Source organism: Choloepus didactylus, chromosome 2, assembly GCF_015220235.1.
Source record: "Choloepus didactylus isolate mChoDid1 chromosome 2, mChoDid1.pri, whole genome shotgun sequence".
Taxonomy (NCBI): domain Eukaryota; kingdom Metazoa; phylum Chordata; class Mammalia; order Pilosa; family Megalonychidae; genus Choloepus; species Choloepus didactylus.
In genome coordinates, this window is record NC_051308.1 from 90,182,389 (window position 1) to 90,204,341 (window position 21,953).

The window sequence follows — 21,953 nt, forward strand, 5'->3', positions numbered from 1 at the left end:
ATCTTGTTATGCCAGAGGGCCAAATTTTTCTCAAATATTTTTAATGATGTATATGGCAATTAAATGTAATATCTGTGTTAGAGTCATTAGATCATTTATTTTGCAGTAGTAAGGTTGTGAACTTAAAACTATATTTTTAATTTAGCTGGCTCAGTTATTCCTTTTTTCCTTGAGAGGCAAGAAATATAAAATGTTCTGCTAGTAGAATAATGTGGATGTTCTTTTCCTAATCTAGCTAAGAAAGCTTTATTTTATGATTAAGAAATTGAAGAAAAGAAAAAGTTACTATTTTTAGTTCCATGTTCCATTAGACGTCATGAAGAACATAAGAAAAATAATGAGACTAACCTTTAAGGTCCAGCAGTAAGTGATAAAATACACTTTAAATTTCATTCAGCCTAGTGTTGAATTTGAATATTCATTAACTCCCCTAATGAGTTAGATTCATTAAATCCATCTTCCTGCCTTACCCGAGTTGTAAATAATAGGTTTCATTTATACCTTGAGTGATATTTAAGTCCTTTTTATATTTTATATTCTTCTCCATGTCAAGAAGAATTAGTTATGGAATATTCTTTAATTGTAGGACCTCCTGTAGATTATGTGGTATGTCATAAGGAAACATAATTATATATATACCTATACTGAACATTGTATGAAACAAATATTAGAGGACAGTTTAAATATTTTAAAGTCCTAAATTCCAGTGGTTTGTCCATTATAAAAACCTAGAAAAAATTATAGAGCCCTATGAGATTTATCAGTGAGAGATTTATCAATAATTTATATGATGCTACATGTTTGAGAATTAATACTGATGTATTAGAAAAGTCGGAACTACCTTTTTTATTATTATTATTATTATTATTATTATTGGTGGACTCTGAGACTTTAAATGACTTTCCATCATTTTTTGTTTTGGGTAGTCTTAAATAAGCATGTGAATTTGTATGAATTAACTCATCTAGATCACCAAGATCCAAAAATGGCAACACAAAATTTATGTTTTTTTATTTTAAGTGTCTAATATTTTGGTTTTGGTCTTAGCCTCCACAGCATAGCAAATATAAAACATACATGTGTCGAGATATGAAGCAGAGAGGAGGATGCCCTCGTGGTGCCAGTTGCACATTTGCACACTCACAGGAGGAACTGGAAAAGTAAGTCTGCCTTGCTGTAAAAATTATTAAACTCAGCTTCTAATAACTTGTTATATAATGACGTAGAATCATTATGTAGAATAATTTGCTGAGATTGATAAATACGAAAAGAACAGTTGCATTCCCTTCAATACATAAGAAAGTTTAAAAACGTAATGTATAATTTTAAAAAAATCTTCAGCTTTTATTATATTGTGCCAACAAACAGGAAACTATTTTATGCTTAATTAAATCTAAAAGTGAATCTTTTCCACTACAAAAAGTATTAAGATTCTAATAATTCTCTTCAATTTTAACTGATTTTAACTGTGTAATGCATTTCCAGTGGAAAAATTTACTTTTTGTTCTATTCAGGATGGTACTTTATTACTAGACTCACTTTCACAGGTTCTTGCAAACTTTCAAGGAACAGTTAATTCTAGTGGTGGTAAATTTTCCAGCACATAGAAGACAGGAATACTTTTTTATAATCAGTCTTACATATTAATTATTAAAATGCCAAATATTATCACACAGAATTCAATAATTCATTAAAATAGACACTGTGATTGAGTATATAAGTAGTTCAATATAGTTACTGTAGGTTACAGGAAATATCATATGATCATATCCAAAAATGCCAAAAGATATTTGAAAATTTAGTGTTAATTATAGATCAAAACCTGTTAATACAATAGAAATATTATAGACACTTTCTCAACATAATAACATGTATCTCAAAAGTTTAGGATAATGTCTAATTAGTAAAGTACTAGATCCAGTCTTATTAAACTACTAAGAGCGTAAAAGAAGACTTGAATAAATTAAGAAACATACTATATTCTGAAGTAAGAAGACTTGATGTTATAAACATTTTATTTTCTCCTAAGTTAAACAGTGGCTTCACTGAAATCCCAGTTGAAAATCTCAACCTTATGATTGCCAGCACCTAACAAAAGCATTCATCTGGAAGAATAAATGTGAGAGATAGCCAGAAAAATTCATAAAAACAGAGAGTCTTTAACAGGAACGGTACTAATAGCTATTAACCTGTATTATAAGTGCCTTATCAACAGGTATTAGCAAAATACTGTAGTAGTAGCATAAAAATAAATCAATGAAATAAAGTAGAGAATGTTAAAAGAATTCCAAGTACATATAGGAATTTAGTGCATGTGATAATGGCATTTCACATTGTTGTCAAAAATGATGGAGGTAAAACAATTGGCCATCCATTTGAAGAATAATTAGAACTGGATCCTTACCTCCTCTTTATAGCAAGATGAATTTTAGCTGTATCAGATTTAAATATTTAGGAAGGAAACAATAAAAGTGCCAAGATATTTTTTTTAAACATAATCTTATAGTAGTAAAGGAATTTTTAAGATTGACAGCCCTGCATCCATATAAGAGAGAATTGATAAACTTAAATTACATATGAGTTAAAAACTATGATATGGCCCAAACAACACCATAAAAAAAATTAAAAAGAATTGGTGGAGAAATTACATATGGAAAGTTGATAATCCTTAACATAAGATGAGTTCCCACAAACCTATGAAAAAGAGAAGAACCAGTAGAAATACGATAAATAGCATAAATAGGCAATTCACAGAAGAGTTATCAATAACTAGTAAACATGTAAAACTGTTTTAACCTCACTAATTGTTAAGGAAATACAAATATTCTATCAAATTGACAGACTGATATTACTCAGTGTATGATGAGGTACTGAAAAAAAGGCATTTTCCTTTTTTGGAGGACGGTATGGCATTATAACAATTTCTAACAGGCTTGCCCTTTGACCTAGCAATCCTGCTTATGGTTACTCTTATTTGCACAAGGGTGCAAGTACATGTACATGATTCTTCACTATAGCATTGTCTTGATAGCAGTAAATTAGGAACAAACTAAAATGAACTGACACAGAGGAATATCCGAGATTATTAAAAGTGGATGAAGTCTCTGCATGGTTGACATTCATTTGGTTTCCCACATGCAGAAACATTTTTATATTTGTATATTTAGTAATAGTCATTGGCCACTCCAGTTTTTGCCAAGTTACACAGTCCCAGTCTTTATCATCTATCTTTACCTCTGGTGTCATACATTCTCCTATCCCACCTCTTTCAGCTTTACTCACAGGCATCTTTGTTCAGTGTACTTACAATACTGTGCTACCATCACACAGGGTTGATGAATTTAAAAAAAATTAAATGAATTTAAATTAAATGAATTCATTTAAATTAAATGAATTTAAATTAAATGAATTAAAAAGAAAGTGGATGAAGAAATTACCAAGGCTGTATATAACTATTTCTGTAAATAATATCTTATATACTATTGTTCTAGTTTGCTAATGCTGCCGGGATGCAAAACACCAGAAATGGATTGGCTTTTATAAAGGGGGTTTATTTGGTTACACAGTTACAGTCTTAAGGCCATAAAGTGTCCAAGGTAACACATAAGCAATTGGGTGCCTTCACTGGAGGATGGCCAGTGGTGTCTGGATAACCTCTGTTAGCTGGGAAGGCCACGCGGCTGGCGTCTGCTCCAGAGTTCTGGTTTCAAAATGGCTTTCTCCCAGAGTGTTCCTCTCTAGGCTGCAGTTCCTCAAAAATGTCACTCTTAGTTGCTCTTGGGGCATTTGTCCTCTCTTAGCTTCTCCGGAGCAAGAGTCGGCTTTCAATGGCAGTTTTCAAACTGTCTCTCATCTGCAGCTCCTGTGCTTTCTTCAAAGTATCCCTTTTGGCTGTAGCTTCTCTTCAAAACATCACTCACAGCTGCACTGAGTTTCCTCTGTCCCTCAGCTCATTTATATGGCTCCAGTGACTCAACTTAGACCTACCCCAAATGGGCAGAGCAACACCTCCATGGAAATTATCCATCCAGAGTCATCACCCACAGCTGGGTGGGGCACATTCCAAAGAAACACTCAAAGAATTACTATCTAATCAGCACTGAAAACGTCTGCCCACACAACATAACATCAAAGATAATGGCATTTGGGGGACACAATATATTCAAACTGGCACAACTCTAATATACTAAAGTAGCATATAGAGGAAAAAGTCTACATGACTATATGCCAAACTGTTAACTGTGGTTACCTTTGAAGAGTAGTGTGTCCTCCCTACTCCACCCCCAGAAATTTGCCAAATATGGAAAACATTTTAAAAAGTGTTACTTTTATGGGAGTTTATCTTTGAAATTAAGTGTTTTTTAAAATACACTGAATCTAACTGAGGTTAGTGTCAGGTCAGAGTGATTCAGGAATCTACACAACACAGCGAGTCAAAGTTTTAAGTAGAAAGTTTAAGATTTGTTAGAGGAAGAAAGCAGGTGGGAGCCAACGAAAAGAAAGAAAGTGGCTCCGCCTCCCTTTCTGAGAGCCGCATTTTTAAAGAAAAAAACCGCATTGGGAGGGAAGAGTGTCTGCTGAGTGATGTCCTATGCCCTGATTGGGTGAGGGCTTATCAACTTCTGAGCTGATAGCTTGCTAGGGTTCTGATGCATGCACTGCTCTTCTTTGAAGTGCAGCTGCATTATCTATTTGGGGGGAGCAGGCCTTTTCCACATACTTATAGTTGTTCATCTTATATACATATCTGGTCTTGCTTTAGCCGCCTTTTGGGGGTTGAGGCTCCACTATGACTGGAGTTTCTAAACAGCCTTCAACCTGTATTTTATGGCACAAGTGGTTTCTATGAGATAAGCTGCGGGGCCCCTGGGTCAGAAACTCCTTCTATATGTTAGACTCTTTTTCTGGGATCTGGTAGTTAGATTTAGAATTTGCCTGCCTTTTATATCAATTTCTGTTTGAATTTAGGTCATTATAATATATTTTTTCCAATAAGCTGCTTTTAAAATTTTCAGTCTTGTTTAGGTACACGTAACATCATCATCTCTGAATCAGTTCTGATGAAAATTGTTTTCCTTGATTGCTTAAATTTTTTAATGGAGTAAATTGTAAATTTTTCTCTGCATATTGTGGTTTTTGTTTCATTTTTAGTTTTTAATATGGCTTGCTGTATTCCAAGGCATTTGAGAAAAAAAGAAAGTAAAATATCTCAGAAACTGTCTTCTAAAGATTTTTCTGACCCTTCTCCAATAAGTTTTAGAAATAGAGATTGCAATAAAAATATTTTATAGTACAAATATTAATTAGCAAGATTTGTAATGTTACAAATATCACACATAATCCTCACGAGAAATTTTATTCTCTTGCTGCTTGAGATTTTATAGATTTTTGTTGTAATAGTTCTACTCTTTAAAGTCACTGGGAACACTGAATTATTAGTGAATATTGAACCATTGCGCCTAGCGGAAACACAGGGTTAAGTTCCTATGAGCTTCTAATCACATTTCATCAACCAGTCAATACATAACCTTGTTTTGTGTGTTTCCGTTTAAAGACACCTTTTGCTTCCTCCTTAAATTTGCATGCAATGATTACTTTGGAAATTCTATGTTTCACCGGCATTTTAGAGACTGCCCTCTTTTAACACCACATAGTTAATCTTCCCCATGTAGACAGTATGGTTGCTCAGAACATTTTAACACATTTAAACAGTGCCTCTGAACATAAATTTAAGCAAGTTTAAATCTTAAATCCCATTGGGGGCAAGTAGTGGGAGCTCATCAAATAAGGTATTGACTCATTAACATTAACAACACCGTACCTCATGCCTGAACAAAGCTTACTTACCTCATACACATATTCTCCATTTTCTGTAAGGCACAGCTTTCTTGTGCTTAGGAACATTAGATAGCACTTCAGCACTGTGCGTGGGGGCCATTTTAAACAGCAATATCACCGGTGAAAAAAGTGGCAATAAATTTACCACAAAAAGAACACTTGTGTACAGTATGAGAGCTTAAAGAAGGCAGAGCGTTGCCTTGTTCAACCTTAGCTGGGAATGTGCACACGAGACAACTCAGATTTTTCTCTGCACGTGTCTGCAAGTGATTGTGTACGTGCCATGAATATTGATTTGGGGATTACAAGTAAATTTTAGTGAGTAGGCAGAATACAAATATGGAATCCACAAATAGGATTGCAAATACACATACATATATGCACAGGCATGTTTTCAAGTAGATAGCTGGGCCAGTGTTCAGGAGAGAGAATTTCTAGAAATTCCTTTTGTATCTGTTTTTTTAAAATGCACTTTATTTCTTGATTTTGCTTTTATACTTTTGGGTTTTGGTTTGTGTCTTTGATTTTCCTATAGATTTCGTAAAATGAATAAACGCCTGGTTCCCAGAAGACCCCTGAGTGCCTCTTTGGGTCAACTTAATGAGGTGGGCCTGCCTTCAGCAGCTATCCTTCCAGATGAAGGTGCCGTGGATCTGCCTAGCAGAAAACCCCCTGCTCTGCCAAATGGAATTGTATCATCAGGAAACACAGTAACACAGCTGATTCCACGAGGGACAGACCCCAGCTATGATTCTAGTCTGAAACCAGGAAAGATAGATCATCTGAGCAGTAGTGCCCCTGGATCCCCCCCTGACCTGTACGTTTTTCATAACTCTTGGTTAAAGTTTCTTCTTTATAAACATAGAAGAAAGAAGGAGTAATCAATGTTTTGTAAAGAAAAAAAAAAAACAACTTTTTTTTTGGTTGGTTTTTTTGGAGGGTGGCTTTATTTTGCTCTGCTTTTGAGACCTTAAGCTTAAATTGTACAATCTTATTCCCTTAGGCTGGAATCTGTCCCTAAGAATATTTCTGCCTTACCTGTGACTCCACATCCTGTACCTCCAAGGGGTCCAACAGACCTGCCTCCCATGCCTGTTACCAAACCACTTCAGATGGTACCACGAGGTTCTCAGTTATATCCAGCTCAGCAAGCAGATGTTTATTATCAGGATCCTCGAGGAGCTGCTCCACAATTTGAACCAGCCGCTTATCAGCAAGGTAATGATCTTTCATTTTTGTCATTCAGTTTTCTTGGATGTTATGACAATTATCTAGGTAAGAGTTATAATATTTGCAATACCCTCCTTACGATAAGTAAATAAATTTTTTAATAACTTTGGAAAAACTGAAATATTATGATCAACTAAATAGTATGAAAGAAATGAAGTAGCAAAGCTATAGAAAGCAGCTTCCCAATCTACTTTTTTAAGTTGCATGTTAAATGTGTTCATATATATAGAAATAAGTCACCCAAATAGAAGAGGGAAATTTGATGAGTAAGGCAGTGTATGATCTTCTAAAGATCATCTAAAAAGTGCCATGACTGGAAATGCCAAGGCCCAAACACGAATATTTTCTAGAACTAAGCAGCTCAAAGAGACTCTCCTATCTGAGAAATTAATGTTGCTAAGAAAACAATTGAGTCACCATCAGGTGACCTTGGTCCTTTTTAATTCATTACCCAGCAAAGTGAGAAACCTTTATGCTCAGTTCAAGGGAATTGGGGAAAAAAAAATTTTTTTTTTCTTCAAGCATGAATAAAGAATTATTACAATGGGTGTAAATTAACACACACAGTACACTTTTCTTCCTTTGAACTATCACCTAAGATATATATTATTTTATCTTCAACACACCCAGTCCCAATAATGTATATGGGAAAAAATGTAGCATACTATTAGAGAGTTTACAGTATATAATCGGTATTATTAAAGAATAGAAAACTGTAAGAGTATGTGTGTATTAAAAATTGATTGTTCATTTGTGGTTACTATTAGTGTGGTAGACATTCACCAAAAGACGCAAGGGAGTTCTAATGCAAGGTATTAAGATGCCTTAAGGTATTGATTCATTAACATTGAAGTCATTGCTAATAGCACTGTAACTCATGTCTGAACAAAGCTTATCTAACACACATATATAGTCTCCATTCCCTATAAGGTATGTGGCCTTCTTGTGTTTAGTAACACTAGATAGCACTTCAGCACAGTGCTTGGGGGCCGTTTTAAACAGCAAAATCACTGACGAAAAAGCACACAACTGCAAAAATTGGCACTAAATTTATGGTGAAAGGATATTTTTGTGCAGGACAAAAGCTGAAAAAATGGCACACTATTGCCTTGTTCAACCACAGCTAGGAATACTCACAAAGGACAGCTCTGCACATAGCAGCAAATGATGGCAAAAATGCCGTGGATATTGATTTGGGGGTTGCAAATAAATTTTAGAAAGTAGGCAGATTGACAAATAAGGAATCCACAAATAATGAGGAATTTGCGCACGCACGCACACACATAGGCATGTTTTCAATTTGATAGTTGGGCCAGTGTTTCAGGAGAGAGAATTTCTAGAAATAATGTACCTGGAATCTTTTCCTTTTGTATCTGTTTCTTAAATGCATTTTAGTTCTTGGCTTTCTTTTATATTGAGAACTTGAAGAATCAAAGAGTTTAGTAGTAGAGTGGTATGTGGGGGGATATTACCTATTACAAGCTATGGACTATAGTTAACAGTAATATCTTAAAATTCTTTCATCAACAGTAACTGGTGTACCGCACCAACACTAGGGTCAATAACGGGAAGATTAGGGATATGGGGTGTATTGGGTTTTCTTTTGTGTGTGTCTGTGATAATTTTCTTTTTGGAGCAATGAAAATGGTCTAAAATTAAGTATGATGATGACTGTACAACTAGGTGACAATACTGTGGGCTGTTGATTGTATACTTCTGATGGAAAATATGATAACTGAATATATCAATAAAATCTGCAACGAAAAAATGACACAAATGAACATTGGGGAAAAAAAAAAAAGATTTTATAGAAGAAAAGCCATAAATGGGAGTAATCAGAATAGAAAGAAAAATTAAACCAACAAGGATGGATTGGAAACATAAGAGACTAGAGTCTAGGAAGAATAAGGAGGCTGCTATTAATCTAATTAATCTAGATGTGAGTGTTGAGGACTGGATTATTGGACTGGGAAAGGAAAAGAAAGAATGTGGAAACTGGACAAATTTGAAAAATTTAACCAGGTTTAATGAGAATACTTGGTTTATGGGGAATGAAAGGAGAGGAGACTGAGGTTTCACATATACAATTCATATGTAAAATAAACAGTGATTTTAAAACTAAAGTGTTTATCTCCCTGTCAGAGACAGTATAGTGCTATTATTTTAATCTGGGCAAGATTGAAAGTATTTTCCATTTCCTTCTCTCAAGGCCGAAGAAAAACTGAAATATTCTTCTCTATATTCAAAAGAATAGTTGTAAGTTGATATGGCTTAATACTGTAAAATATGATAAAAGTTGATTTGTATATTTATTTTGACCATCCTTTGCAGGAAAAACCCAACTACTGTTGTAGAAGCCATGTTGTAAGTTTAAGTACTCTGTTATCAGTCAGAGTTCAAGATAACAGAAACTATTCTAGTTACATTAAGAAGAAAGAGGTTTAATGCAGGGGGTTAGATGCCTAAAAATCAGAGTAAATGCTGGAGAAGCAGGCATAAGTTGGATCTCCAGGAATGAGTCCCAGAACAATACTGTGGAACTGCTGCCAAGGTAGCCTGTTACAGTGAACAGGCAGTAAAAGTAGGAGACTTCTGTCGTGGCTCCAGGATCACATCACTTGAGGCAAAAGTCTGGACATTAGGAAACTACTGCCACAGTTGTCTCAAAAACTCTGAAACCCTCTTTGCCGCATCTGCTGTGAGAATGGAGACCATTCTGAGGACCCAGACTGTTGACATTACAGAAAGTGTCGACATCATGCTGAAGGGACGTACAGTTATTGTGAAGGGCGCCCAAGGAACCCTGCAGAGGGACTTCAATTATATCAGTGTCGAACTCAGTCTACTTGGGAAGAAAAAGAAGAGACTTCGGATTGATAAATGGTGGGGAAATAGAAAAGAGCTGGCTACTGTTTGCACTCTCTGTAGTCATGTACAGAACATGATCAAGGGTGTTACACTGGGCTTCCATTACAGGATGGGGTCTGTGTATGCGCACTTCCCCATAACACTGTTATTCAGGAGAGTGGGTCTCTGGTTGAAATCCAAAAATACTTGGGTGAAAAATACATCTGTAGGGTTTGAATGAGGCCAGGTATTTCCTGTTCAGTATCTCAAGCCCAGAAAGATGAGTTAATTCTTGAAGGAAATGACATTGAACCTGTATCAAATTCAGCTCCTTTGATTCAGTAAGCAACAACAGTTAAAAACAATGATATAAGAAAATTTTTGGATGCTATCTATGTCTCTGAAAAAGGAACCGTTCAGCAGGCTGATGAATAAGATCAAAGAATTGTGCAGCAATGGAAACAACAAGATGCCAGACCTATTTGTGATTTTAAAGATGCAATAAAATTAATCTGTTAAAAAAAAAAAAAAACTCTGAAACCATGCATTAGTTACTAGGTCTGCACTCTCAGGATGGATCTTTTGTATGCCACATCTCTTTCCAGTTAGCTCAAGTTTTTTTGTGGAACCTGAGCTTCAGGGAAGCCTGGGAAATATAGCTCTTAGCTTTTCAGCATGTGCATTGCATTCAGGTACACCAAAAAGGGATTCAAATAGTTGAGAAAGTCAGTTTACTATCACAGATTATATTTTTAAGTGACTTTTAAGGATAATTTTTGTTAGTTGTTTTTCAAAAAACCTGTCTGTGTAAGAAGAGGAAAATAACGTCTAATGAAAAGAACTGATTGTTAAGTCTTTAGTGTTTAAATGTTTAAAAAGGAAACATCTTATCTAGAAAAATAGATTGGTTCATTGTTGCTTTTGGTTCCTCTCTTGTATTATACAGGCATGTACTATACTCCACCATGTGTGTCCCGCTTTGTCCGGCCACCACCATCCGCTCCTGAACCTGGTCCCCCCTACTTGGATCATTATCCACCCTACCTCCAAGATCGTGTAGTAAACTCCCAGTATGGCACACAGCCACAGCAGTACCCACCTATGTATCCACCACACTATGATGGTCGTCGAGTATATCCTGCTCAGTCTTACACAAGAGAGGAGATTTTTCGAGAAAGCCCTATACCCATTGAGATTCCACCCACAGCAGTACCATCCTACGTACCAGAATCTAGAGAAAGATACCAGCAGATGGAGGGTTACTATCCAGTGGCTCCTCCTCCACCTCCGATCAGATCTTCATACCTCAGAGTATGCTGTATTTTTTATTATTATAGACTTAATTTGATTATCTCGGGCAGTAATTCCTTATCTTTTTACCATGGTAATAACTATGTGAACAATCTTATTTATGAGAAAGTTTTTTTCCTTTTTCTCTTTTCATAATTTGGGTAGTTTTTGTTTTGTTTAGTTTTTAACTCTTAGAAAAAAAGCCCCCCCGTCTCCAGCCCCCATTACTAACCTTCTTAGTTTCTGAAGTTTAGATAGTTTTGTTAATATTTCTTGATCTATTTGGAAATATATTGTCTTTGGCCAAGGAAAAAGAGACCTAAATTTAGCTCTTTCAAAGATCTTGAAAGTTTGGGTGGGGATATAGAATATTACGTATATACATAGAAGTGATAACTTTCCAAGTGCAATTTAACAAGTAGAGACAAATTTCAAAGAATGTTATGGGTTACAGTTCCACAGTTTATTTCCTTATTGTGAAATATAACATATATACAAAAAGATAATATCTTTCAAAGTATGAATACTTAATTAAAATATATGTGAAATGAATTAATTAATGTATCCTGAAATTCTTTTCCAGTTTTAACTAATGTTTCCATTTTCAGGAACCTCCTTATAGCCGGCTTCCCCCTCCTTCCCAGCCCCATCCTAGTCTAGACGAGCTACATCGACGACGAAAGGAAATAATGGCCCAACTAGAGGAAAGAAAGGTTATCTCTCCCCCTCCTTTTGCACCTTCACCAACACTGCCTCCTACCTTCCATCAAGAAGAAGTAAGCATATCATTTTTGTCCTGTTGATCAATTTTTTCTCTTATCAGTGTTTTTTGTGTGTGTGTGTGTCCTGTTTAATCTTTGCCTATTCCGAAGGTTATGAAAATATTTTCCTGTGTTTCTTCTAAAAGTTTCATTATTTTAATTTAGATGTGCAGTCCATCTAGTATTGATTTTTGTAAGTCATGTGATTCAAGGTCCATTTTTTTATCATAAGGATATCTCACTGACCCAGAATCATTTAACAAAAAGCCTATTCCTTCTCCCTGGTTCCCAGGAATAACCTTTCTCATAGTCAGGTGACCATATATGTTTCTAGACTTTGTTCTGTTCAATTGATAAGTCTTAATATCTGGTGGTATGTTTTACAGTTTCATTCTTCAGAATTGCCATGGCTGATCTTGGCCCTTTGCATTCCAAGCACATTTTAAAATCATGTTGATTTCCACAAATAAATCGGCTGCAGTTTTGATTAGGAATTCATTGAGTCTAGGTCTGTGCTGTCCAAAATTGTTTCCATTAGCCACATGTAGCTATTGAGTGCTTGAAATGAGGCTAGTCCAAATTGAGATGTACTATAAAAAGTATAAAATATTACACTGGATTTGGTTTAGTTTTCAAAAAAGTCTCTTTAATATTTTATATCAACTACATGTTAGGATGATAAAACCTGGGACATAAATGGATTAAATAAAATTGTTCTTAAAATTAGTTTCATCTGTTTCCTTTTACCTTTTAAATGTAACTAGTAGAAATTTCTAAATTACATATGTGACTCACATTATTTCTTAGTGCTGCTTTAGATCATTTTGGGTAGAACTCGTATCTTTATGGTATCAAATTTCCATGAAGATGGTATATCTCTCCATTTATTTGGATTAGTGCTGCTTTAGATCATTTTGGGTAGAACTGATATCTTTATGGTATCAAATTTCCATGAGGATGGTATATCCCTCCATTTATTTGGATTTATTGGTATATCTCAATAATGTCTTATAATTTTCTGCGTTTTGTACATCTTTCATTAAACTTATTCCTGGGTAACATGATTTTTGAAGCTATTTTAAACGGAATCCTTTTTGAAATGTCATTTCCTACTTGTTACTATATAGAGATTCAGTAGATTTTTGTCCATTGACCCGTATATTCAGCAGCTTTGCTATTTTTTCTTATATTAATATTTATTCCTGAATTATTTTAGATTATCTATGCACACAAGCTTGTCCCCTGTGAATTAATGGCCATTTTATAAGTGAGACATGCCAATTTTTGTTAACTCATTAATGAGAGACTCCATAGAATGGTAAAGCTGGTTCAAAGGAGAATAGGAGACATTAGGATATATATTTAGTGAACAGGAAAAAAGAATGATGAAATAAGGTTGCTTAAAAAAAAACTGGTTAATATCCTATAGGACAATAAATCATAATTGGGTGGCTTATTTTCTTTGTATTTCTACCAAACAGTGCTAACAGTTATTATGAATGGATGTTGTCTTTTTTATCTTTTTAATATCTGTAGGGTCTATGGTGATGTTCCTTTTTCTATTTCTGACATTTTTTTCTTGTACAGTCTTGCTAGGAATTTACTGGTTTTATTAGTCTTCAAAAAGCCAGACATTTTGATGTGCTTTTTTTTTCTTTGATGATTGTACATATGTCTCATTTAGTTCAAGGTGTATATATGGTTTTTTTAGCAAGCAAATAAGGTTTTCAGCAGGGTTGCAGTTGATATTATATAAGGACACTGTCTTGCATACTATACATGTAGAATTATGATTCTAAACATTGCTAAGTAACAAATTATGAATAATAATAAATTAAAATTATAAAGTGAAATGCATAGTAAATAGTAAACAATAAGTTGGCTAGAGCTCTGAAAATTATCTAAATAGAAATTGTTCACAATATCTAACTTTCCCATCTAAATACTATAAACACTTTAAATGAATTTTCCACAATCATACATTGTAGCGACGTCATAATATCTTTTTACTTATATATATATAAGTATATAAAATATATTTTACAAAATATAATTTTACTTATGAAGTATAAATAACTTGTATGATTTTCTCAAAAACTGCCTATTAGAGACATGTTAGACCTTGTGTCATACTTTTTTGTAGGAAATATGGTAAGCAATATGACATTGTAAAAAATGAGCTGACTGGAATTAAACATACTTAACTTTGAGATTCAGCTATGTCACTTTGTGTGATCTTTTGTAAGTTATTCAGCCTCACTGAACCCTGAGATTCAGGTTTCTCCATTCGTAAATCAAGTATTATAAAGCCTACCTTGTGGTGTGGTGAAGATTAAGTGAGACATGTCATCTGGGCATGTAGTGGACATTTGATGAATAGTAACTAATTGTTGTTATTTTTACTTCTAATAAAAATATTGTAATGCTTGGCTATTTAGGAATTTTATCTAGAATCATTTTAGTTACTGACATGGCAATATTTTTTATTCAATTTTATTGAGATATATTCACATACCATACAGTCATCCAAAGTGTACAATCAGTTGCTCACAGTACTATCATATAGTTGTGCATTCATCACCCCAATCTATTTTTTGAACATTTTTCTTGTACCAGAAAAAGTGAAAATAAGAATAAAAAATAAAAGTAAAGAACACCCGAAACACTCCCCCCACCCCATTTTTCATTTAGTTTTGTTGTCCGCATTTTTCTACTCATCCATCCATACACTGAATAAAGGGAGTGTGATCCATAAGGCTTTTACAATTACACTGTCACCTCTTGTAAGCTACATTGCTATACAATCATCTTCAAGAGTCAAGGCTACTGGGTTGCAGTTTGATAGTTTCAAGTATTTACTTCTAGCTGTTCCAATGCATTAAAACCTAAAAAGGGTTATCTATATAGTGTATAAGAATGCCCACGAGAGTGATCTCTCAACTCCATTTGGAATCTCGCAGCCACTGAAACTTTATTTTATTTCATTTTGCATCCCCCTTTTGGTCAAGAAGTTGTTCTCCATCCCACGATGCCGGGTCCAGATTCATCCCCTGGATTCATATCCTGCGTTGCCAGGGAGATTTACACCCCTGGGAGTCATATCCCAAGTAGGGGGGAGGGCAGTGAGATCACCAGCGGAGTTGGCTTACTTAGAGAGAGAGGGCCACATCTGGGCAACAAAGAGGTACTCAGGTGGAGACTCTTAGGCACAACTATAAGCAGGTTTAGCCTCTCCTTTGCAGTGATGAGCTTCATAAGGGCAAGTCCCATGGTAGAGGGCTCGGCACATCAAACCGCCAGTCCTCAGTGTTTGTGAGAACATCAGCAACAATCCAGGTGAGGAAGCCCAATACCTCTGCATTTTCCCCCAGCTCCTCAGGAGGCCCTACATATATATTTTTATTCTCTGTCCAAATTGCTTTGGGATGTGTCACTATTTCATATAACCTATGCAAACCTACCAGGTCTTACTTCCTATTAAAAGTTCTATGTAATTATGGTAGTCAAAGCAATATTTTTAAACCTTAGTTCTGATTATAAGCAATTATGTATAGCTGTACTAAATTCAGACATTATAGAAATAAATAATATAGGGAAAGTTCTCTAAAATCCCATTTCCTATATAACCTCTTTCAATTTATATTTCAACTTTTTTTCTATGCGTGAATTAACATATTTTTAATAAGATCATTTAGTAATACATCTTGCTTTGGTTTGGTTTGGTTTAGTTTTATTGATTTTTGTGTGTTTTTTTTTTTTTTTTTTAAACTTAAACCAATTATCCTGGATGTCTTTCTGTGTCATTTATCTCATTCTTTTAAACAGTTGCATAATGCTTTATGGAGAGAAAAAAGGAGCATTCTTGTGAGTAAGTCATGTTTTTAAAAGGCTAGCCGCTCTACATGAAGTTTGTAAGTTGAGGAGGAATAACAAAAAGAGATGGAGTTTTTTCACATAGTAATAGGACATAGAAAAGGAAAGAGGTTATGAATAATAGAAACAGACTGTAGTTGAAAATAAGTGATATTGGTGATGAACAGCAAAACCTTTGTCAATGCAGAAGCCAAGAATGATGACTCAGAAAAGAAAAGATCTTAGTATAGGGAAGGCACTTTAGATGTAATGTCAGTAGCCCCTAGGGGTATCAGTGTATCAGCATGTATATTTTGTGATAAAGTAAAAGTAACATTAAGATTCTAGTTTTAGCACTGCTCAATACTCATATAATCCTGGTCAAATCAGCTATGTTGTCTATCATGAGCTTGAGAAATATGTAAGATAACACATGAAAGTACTTTGAAAACTGTAAAACATTGTACAAGTGTAAGTGTTGAGGTTTTAATAAATACAAATTATCTTTACAAGAGCTATTCTATTACTGGATAATTGTAGAACTCATTCTGAAAGAAAAGAAAATTAAATAGATAAGAATTATTACTGCTAAAGAGATGTCCATAAAAAGTTATCACATCATCATGCACTATAGAACTTTTAAATTACATTATAAATTATTTTAATGTTCTTATTTACCTGGGATGTTATTGAGAGAAACATTGAGGAGGATCTAGCAAAACTATGGCCTGGTCCATATTTACTCAAGTGTTGACTTTATCTAATAAAGAAGATGAGTAAACCTCCTCAAAACTCCTAGCTTGATTCCTTGAAAGATATTGAGATACTTCTTTTTGACCTTCTGCTAACCAAACGTAAAAGCTAAATATCATTTTTCACTTATTTTATATTTTGCGTAGTCGACAAAATTCTGTTGTGTAACACTTGAAACCAAATTGCCATCAATATGTTGCTTCAGCATGATGTCCTAAGAAATCCCCTGCTTTCTCTGTCTTATTACTTATAAACCCATTTCCTCTGTTGTTGTTGTTTTTTTAACCTGTAGTTTTTGGATGAAGACTTGAAGGTAGCTGGGAAATACAAAGGAAATGATTATAGCCAGTACTCTCCTTGGTCTTGTGATACCATCGGCTCCTACATTGGAACCAAAGATGCAAAACCCAAAGATGTTGTGGCAGCAGGGAGTGTGGAAATGATGGTATGTGTAATAGTTATGCCATAATAATGAAATCAAGATAAATCAAACAGATCTCTCCCTCCCTTACCCCCACTCCCACCCTCCCGTTATAGTTTAAGGCACAAATAATTGAGCTTGGCTTAGCATTTCAGACCATGTTCTGTATACTGCAATTGAATTATATTTAAGCTATATGGTATTTTGTTTGTTTCAGGTATAGATAAAAGTCTTATAATACTTATATTTAGGCAGAGAAGAGCATTTGTTACATTTCTGTGCAGCCAGCAATTTCCCAACAGCTTTTTTTATGAATACTGATAAATTATATCTTGCATAACTATTGAAAATGTATTCCTTCACCAAATGTTGTAACTTTTTTTTTTACAATTCTGAAGTTTATACAACAAAGATGAATCTAGTGAACAGTAGTAGAATCATAGAATCAGAATTGAAGCTGCTTAGCTTCCCTAATCTCATCTCTCCCTCCCTAATTCCATGGAGGGAGGGAAGTTACCTCTAGCCTGAATTTAGTGTTTTATACGATTCCTAAACAATGTTGTTTTGCATGTTTATAGACCTTATATAAATTATATACTTCAACTTGCTTTTTCACTAAGCATTGTTTTTGAGATGTATCCATAGTTATGCCTATAGCTCAAGGTCATTTATTTTAACTAAATTATAAGATACCGTTGTATCACTTTACCACAATTGATTTATCCATTCCCATATTGATGCACATTTAGGCCATTTCCAGTTTTTCATTATTATGTACAGTGCTGCAGTAAACATTCTTGTTTGTGTCTCCTTGTACACATGCGTGAAAGCTATGCTTTGAAGTAGTATTGCTCAGTTGAAAGGTATGCCTTGACTATTATTCTTATATAATAGTTTGCCCTTATTAAATCTTAACAACAGTTCTTTAGGTTATTATATAGATTTTCATCCAAAGATACATACTTGTCTAGTTGGCCAAGAAAAACCCAATCCTTAGTAATGCAAAAGTCTTGGATGCTAACAACACTATATATGAGTGATGTGATATCTATAGCAAAAATATGTTTGAATTCCAGCCAAGAAAAAAGGAGAAAGGGAGATAGGAGGAGGAAAAAGCAATGTTAGAATTAGGGAAGCATTGTTTTTAGGCGGTAGTAAGCAGCCTCTAAAGATCAGGAATGAAATGAGGAGGTGGAGTTAGACAGGGACTATTGCTTTATACTTTGCTTTCAGAAAGGGTTATCATATTAAAATAAGTATTAGGAAAATAAAACTCATTTTCTTCATTCAGTAAAAAAACATCACAATGTTTGCTTGTGAACTTCTCGGGGATCTTGTGAAAATGCAGATTCTAATTTGGTAAGATTGAAGTGCCTAAGGTTGTGATTTCTAGTAAGTTCCCAGATGATGCTGATGCTGCCATTTGTTGGACAACACTTTGAGTAGCAAAGCCCTTAAACAGTGTTTTTTAAACTAGTGAGTTATGAAATTTAGTGGGTTATGGCCAACTGTAACTTAATGAATTCAAATAACAAAATAGAAATACAAGAGTACACTGCATATAGTAAGGCTAAATATTATAAAGTTTTATGTATATTATATATATTTCTATGTGTGTATATACTAGATCATGTTGTAAAATGTATATTTTTAGGGTAGGGAGAGGTCTTTTAGAGAGCTAGAGGAAATTATGTTAGAGATCTATGTGTAGGATGACTTCTTCATCTTACTTTTTTATCAGAATGTAGACAGTAAAGGAATGAGAGACCAGCGATTAGATCTTCAGAGAAGAGCAGCAGAAACCAGTGATGATGACCTCATCCCATTTGGAGACCGACCAACAGTGTCTCGGTTTGGTGCCATCTCTCGAACTTCTAAAACAATATATCAGGGTGCTGGCCCAATGCAGGCTATGGCACCTCAGGGAGCTGCTACAAAATCTATTAACGTTTCAGGTAAGAATCTAAAGGATTCATGTTCTTAATTCCCGTCGTCTCCCTACTCCCTCCATTTCCTGTCAGTGCTTTTGATAATCTTCCAAGGCCAAGACAGTGTTTCTCAAACTCTTCCATAAAATCATCCTTGTAAGAGAGATAATTATAACCAGGAAATTTTAACAGTACAAAGTAAACTTAAATATGTGTATATGTATATAGATAGTATAATTTGGGTGGAATATATCTCAATAATAAAATGTTAAAAAAAATATGTGAAGATTGCCTATGTTTCATTTTATTGTAATAGCCTCATTGTTTTTATTACATAATGCATTCTCATTATAAAAACATTTAAATAGAAGAAAAAATATAAAGACTAAAGTTTCAGTAGGGGGAAAATATTAACACCCTATTACCATTTTGATCTTTCTAGACATCTTTCTAGACAGTTGTGCCTATGCCTTTTAGAATATGGGTATCTTAAAAGTAGAATCAAATCTATAAATCACATCATGCCATGGTGAATCATTCTCTTATAGATTATAGTCCATATGGAACCCATGGTGGCTGGGGAGTTTCTCCGTATTCACCTCATCAAAACTTACCTTCTCAGGGACACTTCAGTGAAAGGTATGAGTCATTCTTTTTATTTTACAAACTTTAAAATTATTCGTTTTTTCTTATTTTGTTTCCTGGTTAGTCATATTTCAACCAAATAAAACTTAGAAATTTATTTCATGCTTTCTTTCCCACCAAAGGGAGAGAATAGCCATGTCAGAAGTGACCAGTCATGGAAAACCCCTTCCATCTGCTGAGAGGGAACAGCTACGACTAGAATTGCAGCAATTGAACCATCAGATTAACCAACAGACCCAGCTACGTGGACTAGAGGTACCATAGATAACTTTTTCTCATTCCAGTAAAGATTTTAAAAGGAAAAACTTTAAGGCACCATGAATACAAAATTTTAAAGTCTGTTTCTTTATAAGTTTATAGGTAACCATTTTTCAAATAACTCAAATATTGAGTTCAGTTCTAGGACATTAGGAAACTTAGTATTTCTATTACCTAAAAATAGAAAACAGATGATCTAAAATTTCCCAGTAGGAATTTATATTCCCTAATGGCACATTTAAGTTTTTTAAGGTATACAGTTTTTTGTTTTGTTTTTTTTTAATTCAGTTTTATTGAAATATATTTCAGTTTTATTGAAATATATTCACAAACCATACAGTCATCCATGGTATACAATCAACTGTTCACAGTATGATCATATAGTTATGCGTTCATCACCACAATCTATTTCTGAACATTTTCCTTACATCAGAAAGAATCAGAATAAGAATAAAAAATAAAAGTGAAAAGAGAATACCCAAACCATCCCCCCATCCCACCCTATTTGTCATTTAGTTTTTACTCCCATTTTTCTACTGATTTTTTTTCAATTTTTTAACTTTGTTTATCAAAAAATTAAAAACAAACAGGCAAACAACAACCAAAAAAACCCCACAACATTTCAAACAAAGCAATGGATTAAGGAAAACAAATAACCTAAAATAACTACTTTGCTTCCAATATGTTCCTACCATACCCCAAGAAAATTAATAAACCATGTCCAAACAGAGGAGTAAGAAAAACAAATAATCTGAAATAACTACATTGCTTCCAACATGTTCCTACCATACCCCAAGAAAATTAACAACCCCTAAGAAAACAAAGGAATAAGAGAAAAAAAAAACCTAAAATAACTCTATTGCTTCCAACATGATCTTACTGTAAGGTATACAGTTTTTAACAGCAGATGCTTTTAGCTTAAGAATCTTGAGTGGTTTTTTTTTTTGGGGGGGGTTTTGTTTTTCTGTAATTTCCTTTTATCTTCCACATTTATAAATCTTTGAAAAGTAGAAGCTTAGAACTTTGACTTTAAAAAAACAACGTACTTCCTGTGTAATAATAACATCTTCCATTTATATAGCCCTTTACATAAGTTTATAAATTTTATAGCATATCTTATTTGGCCCCACAATGTCCCTGATTGATGGGATAGGCAGGTGGTATTATTCCCATTTTATAAGTCAAGGGTGAGTGTCATAGAGTTTAAAACATGAACCCAAGTCTTCATACTCCAAATCTAGAATTCTTTTCACCATGCTATGTCTCACTTAGAAAAACAGAAGATTAGAAAGCAAAGGATTTTTAAAATTCATTAATGCCATGTAAGGAAGACTAGGTTTTATTTAGATCATCCTTTACATGGGAACATAGTCTTTGAATATGGAAAATTAAAGACACTCTAGTGATAAATACATTGTTCCTTTTTGGAGGGAAAGTAGGTACTGTTAGAGCATTAATCCTACCAAAACCTTCTTACCATATATAAGGAATCATTTGGGGGAGAAACTTGATAACTTTATCTTAGATTTTATTAGGAAAAACAGTAGGAGATTGTTTTTTGGAGCACATGTCTAGCTTGAGCCCTTATATAAGCAATATGGTTTGGAAATAAAAATCTGCATCATATTCATATTTTGTCAGCTTTTACCATGGCTTTTTTACATTGGTCCAGAACTTTTTGCTGATTTCTGTTGTAAAAAAGAATGCTTTGTTTGATTATGTCCATCTTTTAGTTCATTAGCTTTTTTTAAAGATTCAGAGCTTTAACCCTAAAAGGCATTATCCTTTATCCTGCTAATTCATGGTCTTTTGTCTTAGTTAAAATTTCTAGACCCATTTTCTGTCCCACAAGATTATCAGTGTAATTTGGAAGTTTGCCACATATTTAACTTACTGTGGTTAAAAGTCCTTGTAATTGCTGAGGTTTCATTAAAATAGATTACAGGATTTATTTCAGAGAAAACCAAAAAAAAGAGGAGGGGGAAGATTCACATATATAGTTGATTCTTTTTCAAATAAGAATGAAAAAAAGAGCAACCTAAGATTAAGTTACTATTCACTAAATTTAAGACCCCTATTTTTAAATTCAAATGGTGCTCAAAGGAAGAGACTGTGCCTTATAGTTGCATC

General features: G+C 34.1%; 1 protein-coding gene and 1 pseudogene across 2 annotated transcripts in view; both read left to right on the forward strand.

The window, feature by feature from the left end:
- The window catches only part of RC3H1 (ring finger and CCCH-type domains 1), a 141,834-nt gene that overhangs the window by 116,061 nt on the left and 3,820 nt on the right, over nt 1-21,953 (forward strand). For both annotated transcript variants that reach the window (XM_037825312.1, XM_037825313.1), the window contains exons 9-17: nt 1,048-1,160; nt 6,374-6,655; nt 6,842-7,056; nt 10,862-11,226; nt 11,814-11,981; nt 16,864-17,016; nt 18,734-18,947; nt 19,469-19,559; nt 19,688-19,820. In XM_037825312.1, coding sequence (XP_037681240.1) covers nt 1,048-1,160; nt 6,374-6,655; nt 6,842-7,056; nt 10,862-11,226; nt 11,814-11,981; nt 16,864-17,016; nt 18,734-18,947; nt 19,469-19,559; nt 19,688-19,820 — 1,734 coding nt within the window. The remainder of the gene's footprint in view (nt 1-1,047; nt 1,161-6,373; nt 6,656-6,841; nt 7,057-10,861; nt 11,227-11,813; nt 11,982-16,863; nt 17,017-18,733; nt 18,948-19,468; nt 19,560-19,687; nt 19,821-21,953) is intronic.
- LOC119526329 lies at nt 9,254-10,650 on the forward strand (annotated as a pseudogene).